This window comes from Scyliorhinus canicula, chromosome 5, assembly GCF_902713615.1.
Source record: "Scyliorhinus canicula chromosome 5, sScyCan1.1, whole genome shotgun sequence".
NCBI lineage: Eukaryota > Metazoa > Chordata > Chondrichthyes > Carcharhiniformes > Scyliorhinidae > Scyliorhinus > Scyliorhinus canicula.
The window spans coordinates 170,022,559-170,042,860 of NC_052150.1; the positions used below are offsets into that span (position 1 = coordinate 170,022,559).

The following is a 20,302-nucleotide window of genomic DNA, read 5'->3' on the forward strand; positions in this document are numbered from 1 at the left end:
AGGGAAGGACAGGATTGGCAGCCAAACGTTCAAGGATTTAGATGTTTCAGGCGGGAGAGAGTGGGATGCAAAAGGGTGGAGGAGTTGCGCCACTGGTTAGGGAGAATATCACAGCTGTACTGCGGGAGGAAACCTCAGAGGGCAGCAAGGCTATATGGGTAGAGATCAGGAATAAGAAGGGTGCAGTCACAATGTTGGGGGGATTTACTACAGGCCTCCCAACAGTCAGCGGGAGATAGAGGAACAGATAGGTAGACAGATTTTGGAAAGGAGTAAAAGCAACAGAGTTGTGATGGGAGACTTTAACTTCCCCAATATTGACTGGGACTCACTTAGTGCTAGGAGCTTGGACGGGACAGAGTTTGTAAGGAGCATCCAGGCATGCTTCTTAAAACAATATGTAGATAGTCCAACTAGAGAAGGGGCTGTACTGGACCAGGTATTGGGGAATGAACCAGGCCAGGTGGTAGAAGTTTCAGTTGGGAAGCATTTCGGGAACAGTGACCACAATTCAGTAAGTTTTAAAGTGCTGGTGGACAAGGATAAGAGTGGTCCAAGGGTGAATGTGCTAAATTGGGGGAAAGCTAATTATAACAATATTATGCGGGAACTGAAGAACCTAAATTGGGGGTGTATGTTTGAGGGTAAATCAACATCTGACATGTGTGAGGCTTTCAAATGTCAGTTTTAAGGAATTCAGGACCGGCATGTTCCTGTAAGGAAGAACGATAAATATGGCAAAATTTCAGGAACCTTGGATAACGAGAGATATTGTAGGCCTCATCAAAAAGACAAAGGAGGCATTTGTCAGGGCTAGAAAGCTGGGAACAGAAAAAGCCTGTGTGGAATATAAAGAAAGTAGGAAGGAACTTAAGCAAGGAATCAGGAGGGCTAAAAGGGGTCACGGAAAGTCATTTTACACGGTACATAAAAAGCATGAGGGTAGCCAGGGAAAGGGTTGGCCTACTGAAAGACAGGGGAGGGAATCTTTGTGTGGAGCCAGACGAAATGGGCGAGGTACTAAATGAATACTTTGCATCAATATTCACCAAAGAGAAGGAATTGGTAGATGTTGAGTCTGGAGAAGAGTGTGTAGATAGCCTGGGTCACATTGAGATCCAAAAAGATGAGGTGTTGGGCGTCTTGAAAAGTATTAAGGAGGATACATCCCCAGGGCCTGATGGGATCTACCCCAGAATACTGACGGAGGCAAGAGAGGAAATTGCTAAGGCCTTGACAGAAATCTTTGGATCCTCACTGTCTTCAGGTGATGTCCCGGAGGACTGGCGAATAGCCAATTTTGTTTTTTTTAGGAAGGATAGCAAGGATAATCCAGGGAACTACAGGTCAGTGAGCCTTACATCAGTGGTAGGGAAATTACTGGAGAGAATTCTTCGAGACAGGATCTACCCCTATTTGGAAGCAAGTGGATGTATTAGCGAGAGGCAGCATAGTTTTGTGAAGGGGAGGTCGTGTCTCACTAACTTGATAGAGTTTTTCGAGGCGGTCACAAAGATGATTGATGCAGATAGGGCAGTGGATGTTGTCTATATGGACTTCAGTAAGGCCTTTGACAAGGTCCCTCGTGGTAGACTGGTACAAAAGGTGAAGTAACACAGGATTAGAGGTGAGTTGGCAAGATGGATACAGAACTGGATAGGTCATAGAAGGCAGAGAGTAGCAATGAAAGGGTGCTTTTCTGATTGGAGGGCTGTGACTAGTGGTGTTCCGCAGGGATCAGTGCTGGGACCTTTGCTGTTGTATATATAAATGATTTGGAGGAAAATGTAACCGTTCTGATTAGTAAGTTTGTGGACGACACAAAGGTTGGTGGAATTACGGATAGCGATGGGGCCTGTCAGATGATACAGCAGGATTTAGATCGTTTGGAGACGTGGGCGGAGAGATGACCGATGGAATTTAATCCGGACAATGGCGAGGTAATGAATTTTGGAAGGTCTAATACAGGTAGGGAATATACAGTGAATGGTAGAACCCTCGAGTTTTGACTGTTAGGCGTACAGATCCACAGATCACTGAAAGGGGCAACACGGGTAAAGGTAGTCAAGAAGGCATAAGGCATGCTTGCCTTCATTGGCCGGGGCATTGAGTATATAAATTGGCAAGTCACGTTGCACCTATATAGAACCTTAGTTAGGCCGCACTTGGAGTATAGTGTTCAATTCTGGTCACCACACTACTGGAAGGATGTGGAGGCTTTAGAGAGGGTGCAGAAGAGATTTACCAGGATGTTGCCTGATATGGAGGGCATAAGCTATGAGGAGAGTCTGAATAAACTTGGTTTATTCTCAGTGGAATGAAGGCGATTGTGGGGCGACCTGATAGAGGTCTATAAAATTATGAGGGGCATAGACAGAGTGGATAGTCAGAGACATTTTCCCAGGGTAGAGGGGTTAATTACTAGGGGGCATAGGTTTATGGTGCGAGGGGCAAGGTTTAGAGGAGATGTACGAGGCAAGTTTTTTTTTAAACAGAGGAACTTGCTGCCGGAGGTGGTAGAAGCAGTGATGATAGTGATGTTTAAGGGGCATCTTGACAAATACATGAATAGGGTGGGAATAGAGGTATACGGAACCCGGAAGTGTAGAAGATTTTAGTTTAGACGGGCAGCATGGTCGGCGCAGGCTTGGAGGGCAGCATGGGCCTGTTCCTGTGCTGTACTTTTCTTTGTTCTTTAGATTGTTCTACAGAGAACTGGCAGGGACTCGAAAGGGGTGAACAGCCGCTATAATGACTGATGCTTGATTGATCAGTATCATTCAGTGAGTCGTGCAGGAAAGACACTTATGAATATCAGTTTTTAAAAAATTTTTGAATACCCAATTATTTTTTATTCAATTAAGGGGCAATTTAGCGTGGCCAATCCACCTAACCTGCACATCTTTGGGTTGTGGGGACGAAACCCACGCAGACACGGGGAGAACGTGCAAACTCCACACAGTGACCCTGGGCCAGGATTCGAACCCGGGTCCTCAGTGCTGTAGGCAGCAATGCTAACCACTGTGCCACCGTGCTGCCCCTTTATGAATATCAGTTAAAGACATCATCAAACTATGCTTCAATTTCCTCTTCTTCTATCTGATTAACTCTATCTGGGCTCAATCGACTTCCTCCAACATTCACTCCCTCGATCACTGTCGCAGCAGTGTGTTCCATTTACAAGATGCACTGCAGCAGCTCACCAAGGCTCCTTTGACAGCATCCAAAGTTGTAACCTCTGCCACCTAGAAGGACATGGTGCAGGTAAACACCACCACCTGCAACTTCCCCTCCAAGCCACACACCATCCTGACATAGAACTGTATCATAGAATTAAGAGTGCACAGAGGCCATTCGGCCCATTGGGTCTACACCAGCCCTTGGAAAAGGCACCCTACCTAAGCCCGCACCTCCACCCTATCCCAGTAACCCCACCTAACCCTTTTTTTGGACACTAAGGGCAATTTAGCATAGTCAATCCACCTAACCTGCACATCTTTGGACTGTGGGAGGAAACCGGAGCACCCGGAGGAATTTCACGCAGACATGGGGAGAACCTGCGCACTTTGCACAGTGACCAAAGTGGGAATCGAACCTGGGATCCTGGTGCTGTGAAACAACAGTACTAACTACTGTGCCACCATGCTGCCCATATCACTTTGAACTGTCGCTGGGTCAAAATACCTGCACTCTTTCCAAAAAGCATTGTGGGTGTACCTACATCACATTGACTGCAGCAGTTAAAGAAGGCGGCTCACCACCAATTTCTCAAGGGCAATAAAAAGATGGGCAGTAAAAATGTTGGCCGAGCCAGCAAGACCCACGTCCTGTGAAAGAATTAAAAAATTTCTATCGCTCCCTTCCAGTTTCCATTAATATTGGATTGATGGCTAATAAGTCTCTTTCTGTGCTGTAATTTTTCTATGTTTCTACCTCTTCTGGCAGTATCTGGAGTGACAATGAGGTAATGTCACTGCTGGTAGGAAAGGAGGAGGATGTGGACCTATCGACTCCTTGTTAACTATCTTTCTCAAAGGTGTTTATAAATGGTCATAGATCCAAGCCTGGACTGTTCAAGTCCCAAGTCATCAAGGGTGTCGGCAGGGGCAAGAGCTGAGGAGGTTCATGGAGTGCATTTTGGGGGGGGGGGGGGGGGGGTGGATGAGACCTCTGGTGGCCAAGGGCAAAGGAGTTCACATACTTCTCCCATGTGGACCAGGTTTGCTTTTGGATTGTCTTTATATTTTTATAAATTTAGAGTACCCGATTCATTTTTTCCAATTAAGGGGCAATTTAGCATGGCCAATCCACCCAGCTTGCAATTTTTTTTTGGGTTGTGGGGGCAAACCCCACGCAGACACGGGGAGAATGTGCAAGCTCCACACAGACAGTGGCCCAGAGCCGGGATCGAAACTGGGACCTCGGCGCCTTGAGGCCGCAGTGCTAACCTACTACACCACCGTGCTGCCCCCAGATTGACTTTTTGTGTTGGACAATTCGCTGCTGGAGGGGGTGGCAGACTCGGCAACTGTGGTTTTTGACCACACACCACATTGGGTAGATTTAGCTCAGGGGGGGCTCAACGGCCGCAGTGGAGGTTAGATGTGGTGCTGTTGGCCGATGAGGTGGTGTGTGAGTGGGTGAGGGCTACAATTCGAGACTACGTGGAGTTGAACGACATGGGGAACGTGACAGCCAGCAAGTTGTAGGAGGCACTCAAGGCTGTAGTGGGGAGGAGTTTTTAATCGATTCAGGCACACAGGTAGAAGGCGGAGCGGGAGGAGAAGGCAAGGCTGGTGGATAAGATTTTGAGGGTGGATAGGAGATATTCAGAGTACCGGAAACGGGATTGTTGAAGGAAAGGCTGAGGCTCAAGATGGAGTTTAGGCTAATTTCTGCAGGAAAGGCGGTGAGAGGGTTGCAGTGGTTCAGAGGGGCTGTGCATGAGTGCGGGGAAAAAGCGAGTAGAATGTTGGCCCATCGGTTGAGGAAGAGAGGGTGATTGGTAAATCGTAGAATTTACAGTGCAGAAGGAGGCCATTCGGTCCATTGAGTCTGCACCGGCCCTTGGAAAGAGCACCACATTTAAAAACCCATACCTCCACCCTATCCCCGTAACCCAGTAACACCACCTCACCTTTTTGGACACTAACGGCAATTTATTGTGGCCAATCCAGCTAACCCACACATCTTTGGACTGTGGGAGGAAACCGGAACACCCAGTGGAAACCCACGCAGACACGGGGAGAACGTGCAGACTCTGCACAGCGACCCAAGCCAGGAATCAAACCTGGGACCCTAGTGCTGTTAAGCAACAGTGCTAACCACTGTGCTATCGTGCAGCCCACATTTGTCAGCTGTAAAACCAGTTGGCCCAAGCACGAGGTTCAAGGCCAAACCACACAATCTAGGCAGAGTAGATAGATAGATAGCGATAGATAGAGAAATACAGCACAGAACAGGCCCTTCGGCCCACGATGTTGCGCCGAACTTTTGTCCTAGGTTAATCATAGAATTTTGGACAATTTTTCATGGCCAATCCACCCAACCTGCACATCTTTGGACTGTGGGAGAAACCAGAGTACCCGGAGGAAACCCACGCAGTCACGGGGAGGATGTGCAGACTCCACACAGACAGTGACCCAAGTCGAAATTGAACTTGGGACCCTGGAGCTGTGAAGCAATTGTGCTATCCACAATGCTACCGTGCGGCCCTTAAGAAGTTAACCTACACTCCCTTATTCTACCCTAATCCATGTACCTATCCAATAGCCACTTGAAGGTCCCTAACGTTTCCGACTCAACTACTTCCACAGGCAGTGCATTCCAAGCCCCCACTACTCTCTGGGTAAAGAACCTACCTCTGACATCCCCTCTATATCGTCCACCATTTATCTTAAATTTATGTCCCCTTGTAATGGTGTTTTCCACCCGGGGAAAAAGTCTCTGACTGTCTACTCTATCTATTCCCCTAATCATCTTATAAACCTCTATCAAGTCGCCCCTCATCCTTCTCCGTTCTAATGAGAAAAGGCCTAGCACCCTCAACCTTTCCTCGTATGACCTACTCTCCATTCCAGGCAACATCCTGGTAAATGTCCTTTGCACCTTTTCCAAAGCTTCCACATCCTTCCTAAAATGAGGCGACCAGAACTGCACACAGTACTCCAAATGTGGCCTGACCAAGGTTTTGTACAGCTGCATCATCACCTCACGGCTCTTAAATTCAATCCCTCTGCTAATGAACGCCAGCACATCATAGGCCTTCTTCACAGCTCTATCCACTTGAGTGGCAACTTTCAAAGATCTATGAACATAGACCCCAAGATCTCTCTGCTCCTCCACATTGCCAAGAACCCTACCATTAACCCTGTATTCCGCATTCATATTTGTCCTTCCAAAATGGACAACCTCACACTTGTCAGGGTTAAACTCCATCTGCCACTTCTCAGCCCAGCTCTGCATTCTATGTATCTTTGAAGCCGACAACAGCCCTCCTCACTATCCACAACTCCACCAATCTTCGTATCATCTGCAAATTTACTGACCCACCCTTCAACTCCCTCATCCAAGTCGTTAATGAAAATCACAAACAACAGAGGACCCAGAACTGATCCCTGCGGTAGGCCACTGATAACTGGGCTCCAGGCTGAATATTTGCCATCCACCACCACTCTCTGTCTTCTATCAGTTAGCCAGTTTGTTATCCAACTGGCCAAATTTCCCACTATCCCATGCCTCCTTACTTTCTACACAAGCCTACAATGGGGAACCTTATCAAATGCCTTACTAAAATCCATGTACACTACATCCACTGCTTTACCTTCATCCACATGCTTGGTCACCTCCTCAAAGAAGTCAATAAGACTTGTAAGGCAAGACCTACCCCTCACAAATCCATGCTATCCCTAATCAAGCAGTGCCTTTCCAGATGCTCAGAAATCCTATCCCTCAGTACCCTTTCCAGTACTTTGCCTACCGCCGAAGTAAGACTAACTGGCCTGTAATTCCCAGTGTTATCCCTATTCCCTTTTTTGAACAGGGGCACGACATTCGCCACTCTCCAATCCTCTGGTACCAACCCTGTTGACAGCGAGGACGAAAAGATCATTGCCAACGGCTCTGCAATTTCAATTCTTGCTTCCCATAGAATCCTTGGATATATCCCGTCAGGCCCGGGGGACTTGTCTATCCTCAAGTTTTTCAAAACGCGCAACACATCTTCCTTCCTGACAAGTATCTCCTCGAGCTTATCAGTCTGCTTCACTCTGTCCTCTCCAACAATATGGCCCCTCTCGTTTGTAAATACTGAAGAAAAATACTTGTTCAAGACCTCTCCTATCTCTTCAGACTCAATACACAATCTCCCGCCACTGTCCTTGATCGGACCTACCCTCGCTCTAGTCATTCTCATATTTCTCACATATGTGTAAAAGGCCTTGAGATTTTCCTTGATCCTACCTGCCAAAGATTTTTCATGCCCTCTCTTAGCTCTCCTAATCCCTTTCTTCAGTTCCCTCCTGGCTATCTTGTATCCCTCCAGCGCCCTGTCTGAACTTTGTTTCTTCAGCCTTACATAAGTCTCCTTCTTCCTCTTAACAAGACATTCAACCTCTCTTGTCAACCATGGTTCCCTCACTCGACCATCTCTTCCCTGCCTGACAGGGACATACATATCAAAGACACGCAGTGCCTGTTCCTTGACAAGTTCCACATTTCACTTGTGTCCTTCCCTGACAGCCTATGTTCCCAACTTCTGCACTTCAATTCTTGTCTGACAACATTGTATTTACCCTTCCCCCAATTATAAACCTTGCCCTGTGGCACGCACCTATCCCTCTCCATAACTAAAGTGAAAGTCACAGAATTGTGGTCACTACCTCCAAAATGCTCCCCCACTAACAAATCTATCACCTGCCCTGGTTCATTACCAAGTACTAAATCCAATATGGCCTCCCCTCTGGTCGGACAATCTACATACTGTGTTAGAAAAGCTTCCTGGACACACTGCACAAACACTACCCCATCCAAACTATTTGATCTAAAGAGTTTCCACTCAATGTTTGGGAAGTTGAAGTCACCCATGACTACTACCCTGTGACTTCTGCACCTTTCCAAAATCTGTTTCCCAATCTGTTCCTCCACATCTCTGCTGCTATTGGGGGGCCTATAGAAAACTCCCAACAAGGTGACTGCTCCTTTCTTATTTCTGACTTCAACCCATATTACCTCAGTAGGCAGATCCCCCTCGAACTGCCTTTCTGCAGCTGTTATACTATCTCTAATTAACAATGCCACCCCCCACCTCTTTTACCATCCTCCCTAATCTTGTTGAAACATCTATAACCAGGGACCTCGAACAACCATTTCTGCCCCTCTTCTATCCAAGTTTCCGTGATGGCCACCACATCGTAGTCCCAAGTACCGATCCATGCCTTAAGTTCACCCACCTTATTCCTGATGCTTCTTGCATTAAAGTATACACACTTCAACCCATCTCCTTGCCTGCAAGTACTCTCCTTTGTCAGTGTTACCTTCCCCACTGCATCACTACGTGCTTTGGCGTCCTGACTATCGGCTTCCTTAGTTGCTGGACTACAGATCCGGTTCCCAGTCCCCTGGTCAAACTTGGGCAACTTGAACAGTCCAGGTGAGTAGATGGTGATTAATTTCCAATTGAGTGTTAAAAAACAAAATGACAAACAGACCTAAGAACATGCAATGCTAATTAGTGACAGGAGGCCTGGCCCTACAGTATGACGGTAAACATTAACATATAGGTTTTATCATAGGTTTTTAAATGTTGATATAAAAGTTGTGACTCAAAACTAGAGATTGTAAATTAGCTTACTGTAAATAATGCACAAAATTAATAAGTAAATACATAATAATACATTGGTTGTTCAGTCCTTTATTAGAGAAATGTTTCATATAAAACATTAATACATGATTTGACACCATCAATAATAAAATATAAAAATGACAAAGTTTCACAATTTTTTTTGTAATTTAAAAATAGAAATGTTACGCTTAAATGTAATGAAATCCCAAAATTTGACATCAAGTATATACTCCATGTACTCCAATAACTTCATGTGAGACGCAAGTTGCATTTCTGTTTCTATAGGCAAAAGATTAGAAAAATATGACCAAATATTGCAATCTGGGTTCTATGTGAAATGCAAAAGCTCCTAATGACCTTTTTCAGCACATTGTTTATGATCTCATTGCACAGCTATCAACATTTATTGCTACCATAGCAACAATGCCTTTGGCTTGCTGTCATAGGAACAACAAACTACTGGCGTTCACAGTTGAGCTTCAGGTGTAGCCAGTTTACAAAGAACATACAAACTATTAAACTATTAATGAATGGGTACACATATGATACATCAATAACCTGTCTTTATTTCTTATCGATGGTAACTGACCTTTTTTATTTCCAGAATCTTTAGTTTTTATTTTGGATTTCCAGTATTTGGAGTTTAAAAAAATATTTTATGACACATCCTGCACCTTCACAAATTTAGCAATGAAAAAGCCTATTGTGTCCCTATTGGCAGACTTGATTAAATGTGCGATCTGACTGCTGTTCAGATCTGAAGGAAAAACACTAGCGCCCCCTTCAGTCACATTGGATGGATCAAATCTCTGTAACAATTTCCGCTGATCGTCCGACAGTCCAGCACCCATCATTCCTTCTTCACCCAGGTGAGGTTCCTATGGGAGAAGATGAATGTTAAAAACATACTGATCTAATCCTGTAAAAATCCAGAGTGCTTTTGAAGCAGGAGGACAGTTGATGAACTTCTAAAGAAATTCATCACCTTGAGGAAATTACATTTAAATCAACCTTCGTGGCCAGAGTTCTCCAGCTGTTTGCTGATGGCAGGATTTTCTGGTCCGGCCGGCAGGCCGCAGACACCTCCTGCGGTTTCCCAGTGGCGTGGGGTGGCTTCAATGGGAAATCACATTGACAGTGGCGGGAGCAGAGAATCCTGCCGCCAGCGAATCGCACGCCGCCAAGGGAAACACCCATCTGGGAGGCCAGAGAATCCCACCACATGATATTATTAAAACATAAGAAGATACAAGTGAAAATGCAAATTAGGTTAAAAACATAAATCCAAGAGCAGCAATTGGGAGAATGGGGTAGTGCGGATCTACCAGGACTGGAGTGCGGAGGTGGCTAAGCGGCGGTCCGGATTTAATCGGACGAAAGAGGTGCTTTATAGAAAAAAGATAAAGTTCGGAATGTTGCAGCCCGCGCGCCTGTGGGTAACTTATTCGGAATCGCACCATTATTTCGATTCCCCGGAGGAGGCGTGGGCCTTCGTGCGGACGGAGAAACTGGACTTGAACTAGGGGTTGGGGGTTGCGAGGTCGGCTGTAAGATATTAGTGCTGGATTCGGCTGTTGCTGTGTTTTCTTTTTCTTTGGTTTTTTTCGTCTTGTTTTAGTACTTTTGCAATTTTGAAAAGGTTATTTACGGAGGGGTTGTTCTGCTATGTTTTTGTTTTTGTGCTTGGGGCATTGTTTGGGCTGTGTATCTTGCGGGGAGGGTCGGGGGGGTATGTTGTATTCTATGTCGGAGTGGGGGTATGGAGGGGGGCTGATATTTGGGAGCTGCGTCAGAAGGGTGTGGTGGGGCAGTGCAAAAGCACGGGCTTTCCTCTGGTTTCCCGCACTGCGGGGCTGGGGGGCGGAGATGGTGACGGGGGAGGTGGGGCCTTGACTGGTTCTTCCCCGCGCTGGAGCGGTGCCAGGAGGAGGGATAGGATGGGGGATGATCCCACTTCGGGAGGGGTCGGGCTATTGGCGGGAGTTTCCGGGGTCAGCAGAAGTTAGCTGACCCACGGAAGTACAATGGAGGACGGTTCGCGGCTGGGAGGGTTCCTAGCCTGGGGGGGAAGGGAGGGGGGGAAAGGGGAATACCGGGTTGCTGCTGGTAGGGGCAAGAAGGAGCTGGTGGGGGTTGGGGGGACAGAGGTGAGGGGTTGTCGCTATGGGGACGGGGTCGAGCAGGGGATGCTGGCCTGGGACGGGCCGCCCTCTGATCCGGTTGGTCACCTGGAATGTGAGAGGGTTGAATGGGCCGGTGAAGCGGTCAAGGGTACTGGCTCACCTGAAGGGGCTAAAGGCGGATGTGGCAATGCTGCAGGAGACCCGACCTGAGGGTGGCGGACCAGGTCCGTCTGAGGAAGGGATGGGTGGGGCAGGTTTTCCACTCGGGGTTGGATGTGAGGAACCGGGGAGTGGCGATTCTGGTGGGGAAAAATGTGTTGTTTGAGGCATCGGAGGTGGTGGCGGATAAGGGGGGTAGGTATGTCATGGTTAGGGGCAGGCTGCAAGGAGAGAAGGTGGTACTGGCTAGTGTGTATGCCCCAAATTGGGACGATGCGGGCTTTATGAGGCGTATGTTGGGACAGATCCCGGATCTGGAGGCGGGAGGTCTGATCATAGGGGGAGACTTTAATACGGTGTTGGATCCTTCACTGGATCGGTCCAGCTCTAGGACGGGTAGGAGGCCGGCGGCGGCCAAGGTACTGAGAGGGTTTATGGATCAGATGGGTGGAGTGGATCCATGGAGGTTTGTGAGGCCGAGGGCACGTGAGTACTCTTTCTTCTCCCACGTACATAGGGTCTACTCTCGGATAGATTTCTTCGTGGTGAGTAGGGGACTGATTCCGAGAGTGGAGGAGGCCAAGTATTCGGCCATTGCAATCTCCGACCACGCTCCGCATTGGATAGAGTTGGAGATGGGGGAGGTGCGAGACCAACGTCCATTGTGGCGGTTGGATGTGGGGTTGTTGGCGGAGGAGGAGGTGTGTAGGAGGGTCCGGGCAAGTATTGAGGGGTACCTTGAGGTGAATGATATGGGGGAGGTTCAGGTGGGGATGGTCTGGGAAGCCCTGAAGGCAGTAATTCGTGGGGAGCTGATATCCATCCGGGCACACAGGGAGAGGAGCGAGAGGAGTGAGAGGGATAGACTGGTGGGAAAGATGCTGGAGGTGGACAGGAGGTATGCAGAGGCACCAGAGGAGGGACTGTTGGGGGAGAGGCGCAGCCTGCAGGCTAAATTTGATTTGCTGACCACTAGAAAGGTGAAGGCACAGTGGAGGAAGGCACAAGGGGCAGTGTACGAACATGGTGAAAAGGCGAGTAGGATGCTGGCTCGTCAGCTCCGTAAGCGGGATGCGGCTAAGGAGATTACTGGAGTGAGAGACAAGAGTGGGAATGTGGTGCGGAAGGGGGTAGAGGTGAATGAGGTCTTCAAGGACTTTTACGGGGAACTGTACCGGTCGGAGCCAACGGGGGAGGAGGGGAATGAAGAGGTTCCTCGACGGGCTTTCTTTCCCGAAGGTGCAGGAGGAGAAGATGGAGGGGCTGGGTGCGCCGATTGAGCTGGAGGAGCTAGTTAAGGGGATTGGGCAGATGCAGTCAGGGAAGGCACCGGGGCCGGATGGGTTCCCGGTGGAATTTTATAAAGAGTTCGTGGACCTAGTAGGCCCCTTCCTGGTGCGGACACTCAACGAAGCGTGGGAAGGGGGGACTTTGCCCCCGACGATGTCACGGGCACTGATCGCGTTAATTTTAAAGAAGGACAAGGACCCCCAGCAGTGTGGTTCATACAGGCCCATATCTCTCCTCAACGTGGATGCTAAGGTGCTGGCAAAAATCCTGGCCACCAGGATTGAGGACTGTGTGCCAGGGGTTGTACATGAGGACCAGACAGGTTTTGTGAAGGGAAGGCAGCTGAACACGAATGTGCGGAGATTGCTGAATGTCATTATGATGCCGGCGATTGAGGGGGAGGCAGAGATAGTGGTGGCGCTGGATGCGGAGAAGGCCTTCGATAGAGTGGAGTGGGGGTACCTATGGGAGGTGTTGGGGAGGTTTGGATTTGGTGAAGGGTTCATTAGATGGGTAAGGCTGCTATATGAGGCCCCGATGGCGTGCGTGGCCACGAATAGGAGGAGGTCGGAGTACTTCCGGCTTTACCGAGGGACCAGGCAGGGTTGCCCCTTGTCCCCCTTGTTGTTTGCACTGGCAATCGAGCCGCTGGCATTGAGAGATTCAGAGAGGTGGAGAGGCTTGGTGCGAGGTGGAGAGGAACATAGGGTGTCGTTGTATGCCGACGACCTGTTACTGTATGTGGCGGACCCGGTGGGAGGGATGCCGGGAGTGATGGAGTTACTAGCCGAGTTTGGGACCTTCTCAGGTTATAAATTAAACTTAGGCAAGAGCGAGGTGTTTGTAGTGCACCCTGGAGACCAGGAGGAAGGAATTGGTAGGCTCCCGCTTAGGAGGGCAGGGGAGAGCTTTAGGTACCTGGGGGTGCAAGTGGCCAGGGACTGGGGGACTCTCCACAAGCATAACTTTACCAGACTGGTAGATCAGATGGAGGAGGAGTTCAGGAGGTGGGACATGCTGCCATTGTCATTGGCGGGGAGGGTGCAGTCCGTCAAAATGACAGTGCTTCCGAGGTTCTTGTTCCTTTTTCAGTGCCTGCCCATATTTATCCCCAGGGCCTTCTTTAGGAGAGTGACCGGCAGTATTCTGAGCTTTGTGTGGGCACATGGGACTCCGAGAGTGAGGAGGGTGTTCCTGGAGCGAGGAAGGGATAGAGGCGGGCTGGCGCTGCCCAACCTTCTGGGGTACTATTGGGCAGCCAATGTGTCAATGGTGCGTAAATGGGTGATGGAGGGGGGAGGGGCGGCGTGGAAAAGAATGGAGATGGCGTCATGTAGAGGTACGAGCCTGGGTGCCATGGTAACGGCACCGTTGCCGCTCTCCCCCAAGAGGGTTACCACGAGCCCGGTGGTGGCGGCGACCCTAAGAATCTGGGGACAGTGGAGACGGCATCGGGGGGAAACAGGGGGCTCGATGGAGGCTCCACTGGGTGGCAACCATCGGTTCATCAACACGGATGGGGGATTCAGGGGATGGCAAAGGGCGGGCATCAGCAAATTGAGGGACCTGTTTATTGGCGGGAGGTTTGCGGGCCTGGGGGAACTGGAAGATAAATTTGGCCTTCCCCAGGGGAACATGTTCAGATACCTGCAGGTAAAGGTGTTTGCTAGGCGACAGGTAGAGGGATTCCCTTTGCTGCCCTCGCAGGGGACGATGGACAGAGTGCTTTCGGGGGTGTGGGTAGGAGAGGGGAAGGTGTCTGACATCTATAAGGTAATGCAGGAGGTGGAGGAGTCGTCAGTGGAGGAGCTGAAGGCTAAATGGGAGGAGGAACTCGGGGAGCAGATAGAGGACGGGACTTAGGCGGAGGCCTTGGAGAGAGTCAACTCTTCCTCCTCATGTGCGAGGCTTAGTCTCATCCAATTTAAGGTGCTGCACCGGGCCCACATGTCCGGGACTAGGATGAGTAGGTTCTTTGGGGGTGAGGACAGGTGCACCAGATGTTCGGGGAGTCCTGCGAACCACGCCCATATGTTCTGGGCATGCCCAGCACTGGAAGAATTCTGGAAGGGGCTGGCGGGGACGGTGTCGAGGGTGGTTGGATCCAGGGTCAAGCCAGGGTGGGGACTCGCGATTTTTGGGGTTGGGGTGGAGCCGGGAGTGCAGGAGGCGAAAGAGGCCGGGGTCCTGGCCTTTGCGTCCCTAGTAGCCCGTCGAAGGATTCTGCTACAGTGGAAGGATGCGAGGCCCCCAAGCGTGGAGACCTGGATCAGTGACATGGCTGGATTTATAAAATTGGAAAAGGTCAAATTTGCCCTGAGAGGATCAACACAAGGGTTCTATAAACGATGGCAGCCTTTTCTGGACTTCCTGGCTCAGAGATAGGTAACTGGGTCAATAGCAGCAGCAACCCGGGAAGGGGGGGGGGGGGGGGGGGGGGGGGTTGCATTATTGTAGTGTTTATTCTGTAACTTTATAGTGTGTTAATTTGCGTTGTTGTTAAAATGCTGGGTTGTTCATGGGGATGGGGCGAATGTATATGATTGTTAATATTATTGTTATTTTCGGTATTTTACCAAGGTGCGTTATTGTTGTATAAAATCAAAATTTCTCAATAAAAATTATTTTAAAAAAAACATAAATCCAGCAGATATTATGAATCACCATTTAAAAGTAAGAAGTTTTATCAACAAATTAATTATCAAAGTTCAGCTAAAATCGCTGAGCTACAGTTGAAAAACCTTTGAACTGTAGCTCAAAGTTTTAATTGAACTTTGATAATGAACCTTTGAACTGTCTGGGTTCTTGACACACAGGCTAAGACTAAATCCCAGAATGGAGAATTAATTATCCCTGTTAACTCACAAAAATCATTCTTTTTTGAGGTAGGCCACAGTAATATAAACAGCCATATTACCAAAAACTAAAGTCACAACTGGATGATGGAGAAATTATAATTGTAGCCAAGAATAAAATTGGTAGGTACTCAAATTCTGTAGTTTCTCAAGGCAGTGTACCCATTCAGAGCAACGAAGAGTAAATGTCCGTGATTGCACAGCAGTCAACGTTCTGGTTTTAATAGGCTGCACAGGGGAAGGATATTTTAAATTTGGCAAGCAGGAGGAATGGTCAGCAGACAATATCAAGCCAATCTCTCTCCAGCTATTGGAGACAGTGTCCACCCAAGCTTGGAATAGTATACTACTAAGAAAAGCTGTCTGGGTAGAACTAATTTGTTCCAGGAATGGGAATCTACAGAAGCAATCCTGGTTCTATTTTTTCCCCAAATGTCTCAAGCTCTATCCAACCTCACATTCTTCCATCTCCATCAAAACCATCCTTTACACTGGGGTCATTCTGAAGAGCAAAGGCTTCTTTAATGTCTTTGTGCATCTCTCTCTCTCTTACACTGCCCATCCACCCTGAGCATTTATATATCATGTCTGACCTGGTAAAGCAGCCCAAAATGTTTCAGAGAAACATTTTCAAACAAAACTTTTGAGACCATGCCACATAAGAAAATATTAGAGAAGGCATCACAAGAGGTAGGTTTTAAGAAATATCTTAAAGGAGTAAAGATAGTGAGGTGGCGATATTTAGGGATGGAATTCCCTAGGGAACCTTATGTCCGAGGAAGCTCAAGGCACAATAGCCAATGGTGGACGGACTAAAATCAGTACTGCTCAAGTGGCCAGAATTAGAGAAGTGCAGACATCTGAAAGAGTTGTAAGCCTGGAGGAGTAGAGAGAGGGAGAGGTCAGGTCATGGAAGGTCATTGAAAATAAGGGTGAAAATTATAAAATCAAGATGTTGCTTACGTGAGAGTTAATGCAGGCTAATGAATAAGTGGGTGATGGGTGAACAGTAATTTTTGCAAGTAAGAACATGGGCAGCAGAGATTTAGTTGATTTACAGTGTGCAGTGAGTGTAAGACTAGCCAGAAGCATATTAAAACGCAAAGGCATGGATGAGGGTTTCTGTAACAGATGAGCTGAATAGCAAATGCAAGGAACTCGTGGACCATTGTGTTGTGAAGGTAGCTGCATCTCCTCCATGGCCGCCAATCCAAACTTCCCCACCGCTCCCACAAACTAGCACTGCCCCTATGTGTCTTCAGTTTCTCTCCCACTGTAACTGTACCCGTCACAATTTCTTTCTGTGCTCATTTGCTCCAAGTAACCCACTCCATGGTCGTTTATTTCATTTTCATTGAACTGCTGACCAACCAACTTCCCACTGTCAGGGCCCATGTCACATTATCCCTCCTCCTCTCTGCCACCTTTGACACGGCTAAACGCATCAACCTTCTCCAATGCCTCTCTATTGTCTAGCTCACCAACACTGTCTTCGTATCTGTTGCCAAATTATCACCAGTAATGACTTCTCATTAAGCCCTTACACAATTGCCTTAGGAGCCCCAACATCAATTCTAGAACTCCTCATATGTGCCAGACATCCAGTGTTGAATTAACTGGCATTTCCTCCAGTTAAAAAAAATAAAAAACAAATCCAGAGTTAAATAGGAGAAGTGTGAAAGAAAGCAAGAGGAGGAAAGTGCGTGTGAAAATAGATTAACAGGTAATGTAAAAGGCAATGCAAAGTCTTTAAAAACATATGAAGGGTGGTTAAAGGAAGGGTAAGGACAATTAGGGGCCAAATGGGGGATCTTGTGAAGGCAGACACAGCATGCTGAAGTATTAAATCAGTACTTTGTATCTGTCTTCAATAAAGACAAATATGTTGCCAATGTCACAGCAGGAGGATGTAGTAGAGAAATTAGACAGGATAAAAATAAAGAGGAGGTACTTAAAAGACTGGCAGTGCTCATAGTCACTGAGTTCAGATGGGAAGCTTCCAAGATTGCTGAGGGAGCAAGGCTGGAAATAGCAGACACTTTGGCCACAACCTTCCATTTCTCCTTAGCTCTGGGAGTAGTGCCAGAGGATTTTTGTTGTTTGTGTTCTTTGTTCAAGGATAAAGGCGGCAACCACAGATCAGTCAGTTTGACTTCAGTGGTCGGGAAATTTCTGGAAGCCATAGTTTGGGACATATCAACGGTCACTTAGACAAATGCAGGATAATCAAGGAAGGCCAGCATGGACTCATTAAGGGAAAATCATTTTAACTAACTTGCATCAGTTTTTTGAGGAGATAACGGAGAAGGTTAATAAGGGCAACATTGTTGATGTGGTGTAAGCGGATTTTCACAACAGGCTTGAGAGCAAAATTCTAGCTCGTGGGATAAAAGGGAAAGTAGGCACTTGGAGAAGAAATCGGCTGAGTGACAGGAAACAGAGAGTAAGGATAAATAGTTGTTTTTCAGATTGGAGGAAGGTTTGTAGTGGAGTTCCCCAGGGGTCAGTGTTGGGACCCTTGCTTTGATGTATATCAATGCCTTAGATTGTGTTGTTCAGGGCATGATTTCAAAACCTGTGGGTGATACAAAGATTGGAAACGTCAACTATGAAGAAGATCATCTTGAACTTCAAAAGGATATAGACATGCTGGTGGATTGGGCAGACAGGTGACAGATGACGTTCAATGCAGAGAGGTGTGAAGTGAATCATTTTGGCAGAAAGAATATGGGGTGATAGCATAAACGAAAGAGATAAACTTTAAAGGAGGTGTTGGGACAAAGGGACCTCAGAATATATGTCAGACCATCGAAGATGGCAGGGCATGGTAAGAGAGCAGTTAATAACGTGTATGGTATCTTAGGTTTTATTAATATGGGCATTGAGGACAAGAGTAAAGAGGTCATTCGAACCTATAGAAGTTAGGCCCAGTAGGCAATTCAGCCCCTCGAGCCTGCTCCACCATTCAATACTATCATTTCTTAACAGTATTGACAGGCAGAGGGATCTAGGTTTACAGATCCACAGGTCACTGAAAGTGGCAACGCAGGTTGAGACAGTAGTCAAGAAGGCATACGGCATGCTTGCCTTCATCGGCCGGGGCATTGAGTATAAAAACTGGCAAGTCATGCTGTAGCTGTATAGAACCTTAGTTAGGCCACACTTGGAATATAGTGTTCAATTCTGGTCGCCACACTACCAGAAGAATGTGGAGGCTTTGGAGGGGGTGCAGAAGAGGTTTACCAGGATGTTGCCTGGGTTGGAGGGCATTAGCTATGAGGAGAGGTTCGATAAACTTGGTTATTCTCACTGGAATGACAGAGGTTGAGGGGGCGACCTGATAGAAGTCTAAAAAATTATAAGGGGCATGGACAGAGTGGATAGTCAGAAGCTTTTTCCCAGGGTGGAAGAGTCAATTACTAGGGGACATAGGTTTAAGGTGCGAGGGACAAAGTTTAGAGAAGATGCGTGAGGGAAGTATTTTTACATAGAGGATAGTGGGTGCCTGGAACTCGCTGCCGGAGGAGGTGGTGGAAGCAGGTACAATCATGATGTTTAAGGGGTGTTTTGACAGCAGGGTAGCATGGTGGTTAGCATAAATGCTTCACAGCTCCAGGGTCCCAGGTTCGATTCCCGGCTGGGTCACTGTCTGTGTGGAGTCTGCACGTCCTCCCCCTGTGTGCGTGGGTTTCCTCCGGGTGCTCCGGTTTCCTCCCACAGTCCAAAGATGTGCGGGTTAGGTGGATTGGCCATGCTAAATTGCCCGTAGTGTCCTAATAAAAGTAAGGTTAAGGGGGGGGTTGTTGGGTTACGGGTATAGGGTGATCATGGCTTGGCACAACATTGAGGGCCGAAGGGCCTGTTCTGTGCTGTACTGTTCTATGTTCTAAAAACATGAATAGGATGAGAATAGGGGGATATGGACTCCGGAAGTGCAGAGGTTTTGGGTTAGACGGGCAACATGGTCGGCGCAGACTTGGAGGGCCAAGGAGTTTATTGCTGTGCTGTATCTTTCTTTCTTCTTTGATCGGAAGATTGCAAATATTATATCCCTGTTCAAAAAAGTGGAGAAGGATAAAGCCAGCAACTACAGATCAGGTAGCTTAATGTCAGTGGTGGGACAGAGTTAAAGACAGCAATCCAAATAAATTGATTGCCGCTTGGATGAATGTGGGGTAGCACATCTAGCATATATTTGTTAAAGGCAAAAGTAAAGTACTACAGAACTGAAAATGAAAATCTGAAATTAAAACAGAAAATGCTGGAAACACTCAGATCAGGCAGCATCTGTGAAGAGAGGAAAACAAAGTTAACATTTCAAATGGATAAGCTACCATTAGTGTTCAGACAAAGGCAGCCTTCATACCAAAGGCCTTGCCTCGCCGTCAATGGGGTTAATGGCTGAGACTATAAATTGTGCTATATAAATGCAACTCATTTTAAAAAAATTCTCACCTTAATATCCTTATCCTCACATTCAAATTTCTTAAGTGTCTCATCCCTCCCTCTCTCTGTAACTTCTTACAAACCCGAAGAACCCTGTGCTTCTATAACTCTAGTTGCTTGCACGCATGCTTGACCCTATGTTCTGGCATTCCCACCTTAAAATTATCCACCTTTCTGATTCTCTCTCCTCCTGTAGGAGGCTACTTCAACCTACCTCTTTCAGCAAGCATTTAGATACATATAGAATCAGAAAGATACAGTACAGAAGGAGGTCATGCAGCCAGCTCTTTGAAAGAGAAATCTAATTATACCCCCCATTTCTGTCCTTTCTTTCCCTTTCAAATATTTACCTAATTCCCTTGTCGATGTTGCTACTAAATCTGCTTCAGCACATTTTCAGTCAGTGCATTCCGGAATCAAACAACTTATTGAGTAAAAAGGTTTCTCCTCCTGTCACCTCTGGTTGCTGTGACAATTAATCTCAAATCTGTGTCCACTATTGCCCAACCTTAGGCCAAACACAATTTTTCCTTATATACTTTATCAAAATCCTTCATGATTTTGTACACTTATAGCAAACCAAAAAT

General features: G+C 47.3%; 1 protein-coding gene across 9 annotated transcripts in view; it reads right to left on the minus strand.

Annotated features, from left to right (window-relative positions):
* Positions 1–8,895: 8,895 nt before the first annotated feature.
* Positions 8,896–20,302, minus strand: part of nsun6 (NOP2/Sun RNA methyltransferase 6) — a 57,741-nt gene continuing 46,334 nt past the window's right edge. For all 9 annotated transcript variants that reach the window (XM_038798062.1, XM_038798060.1, XM_038798061.1 and 6 more), the window contains one exon: positions 8,896–9,720. In XM_038798062.1, coding sequence (XP_038653990.1) covers positions 9,499–9,720 — 222 coding nt within the window. In that variant the 3' untranslated portion in view covers positions 8,896–9,498. The remainder of the gene's footprint in view (positions 9,721–20,302) is intronic.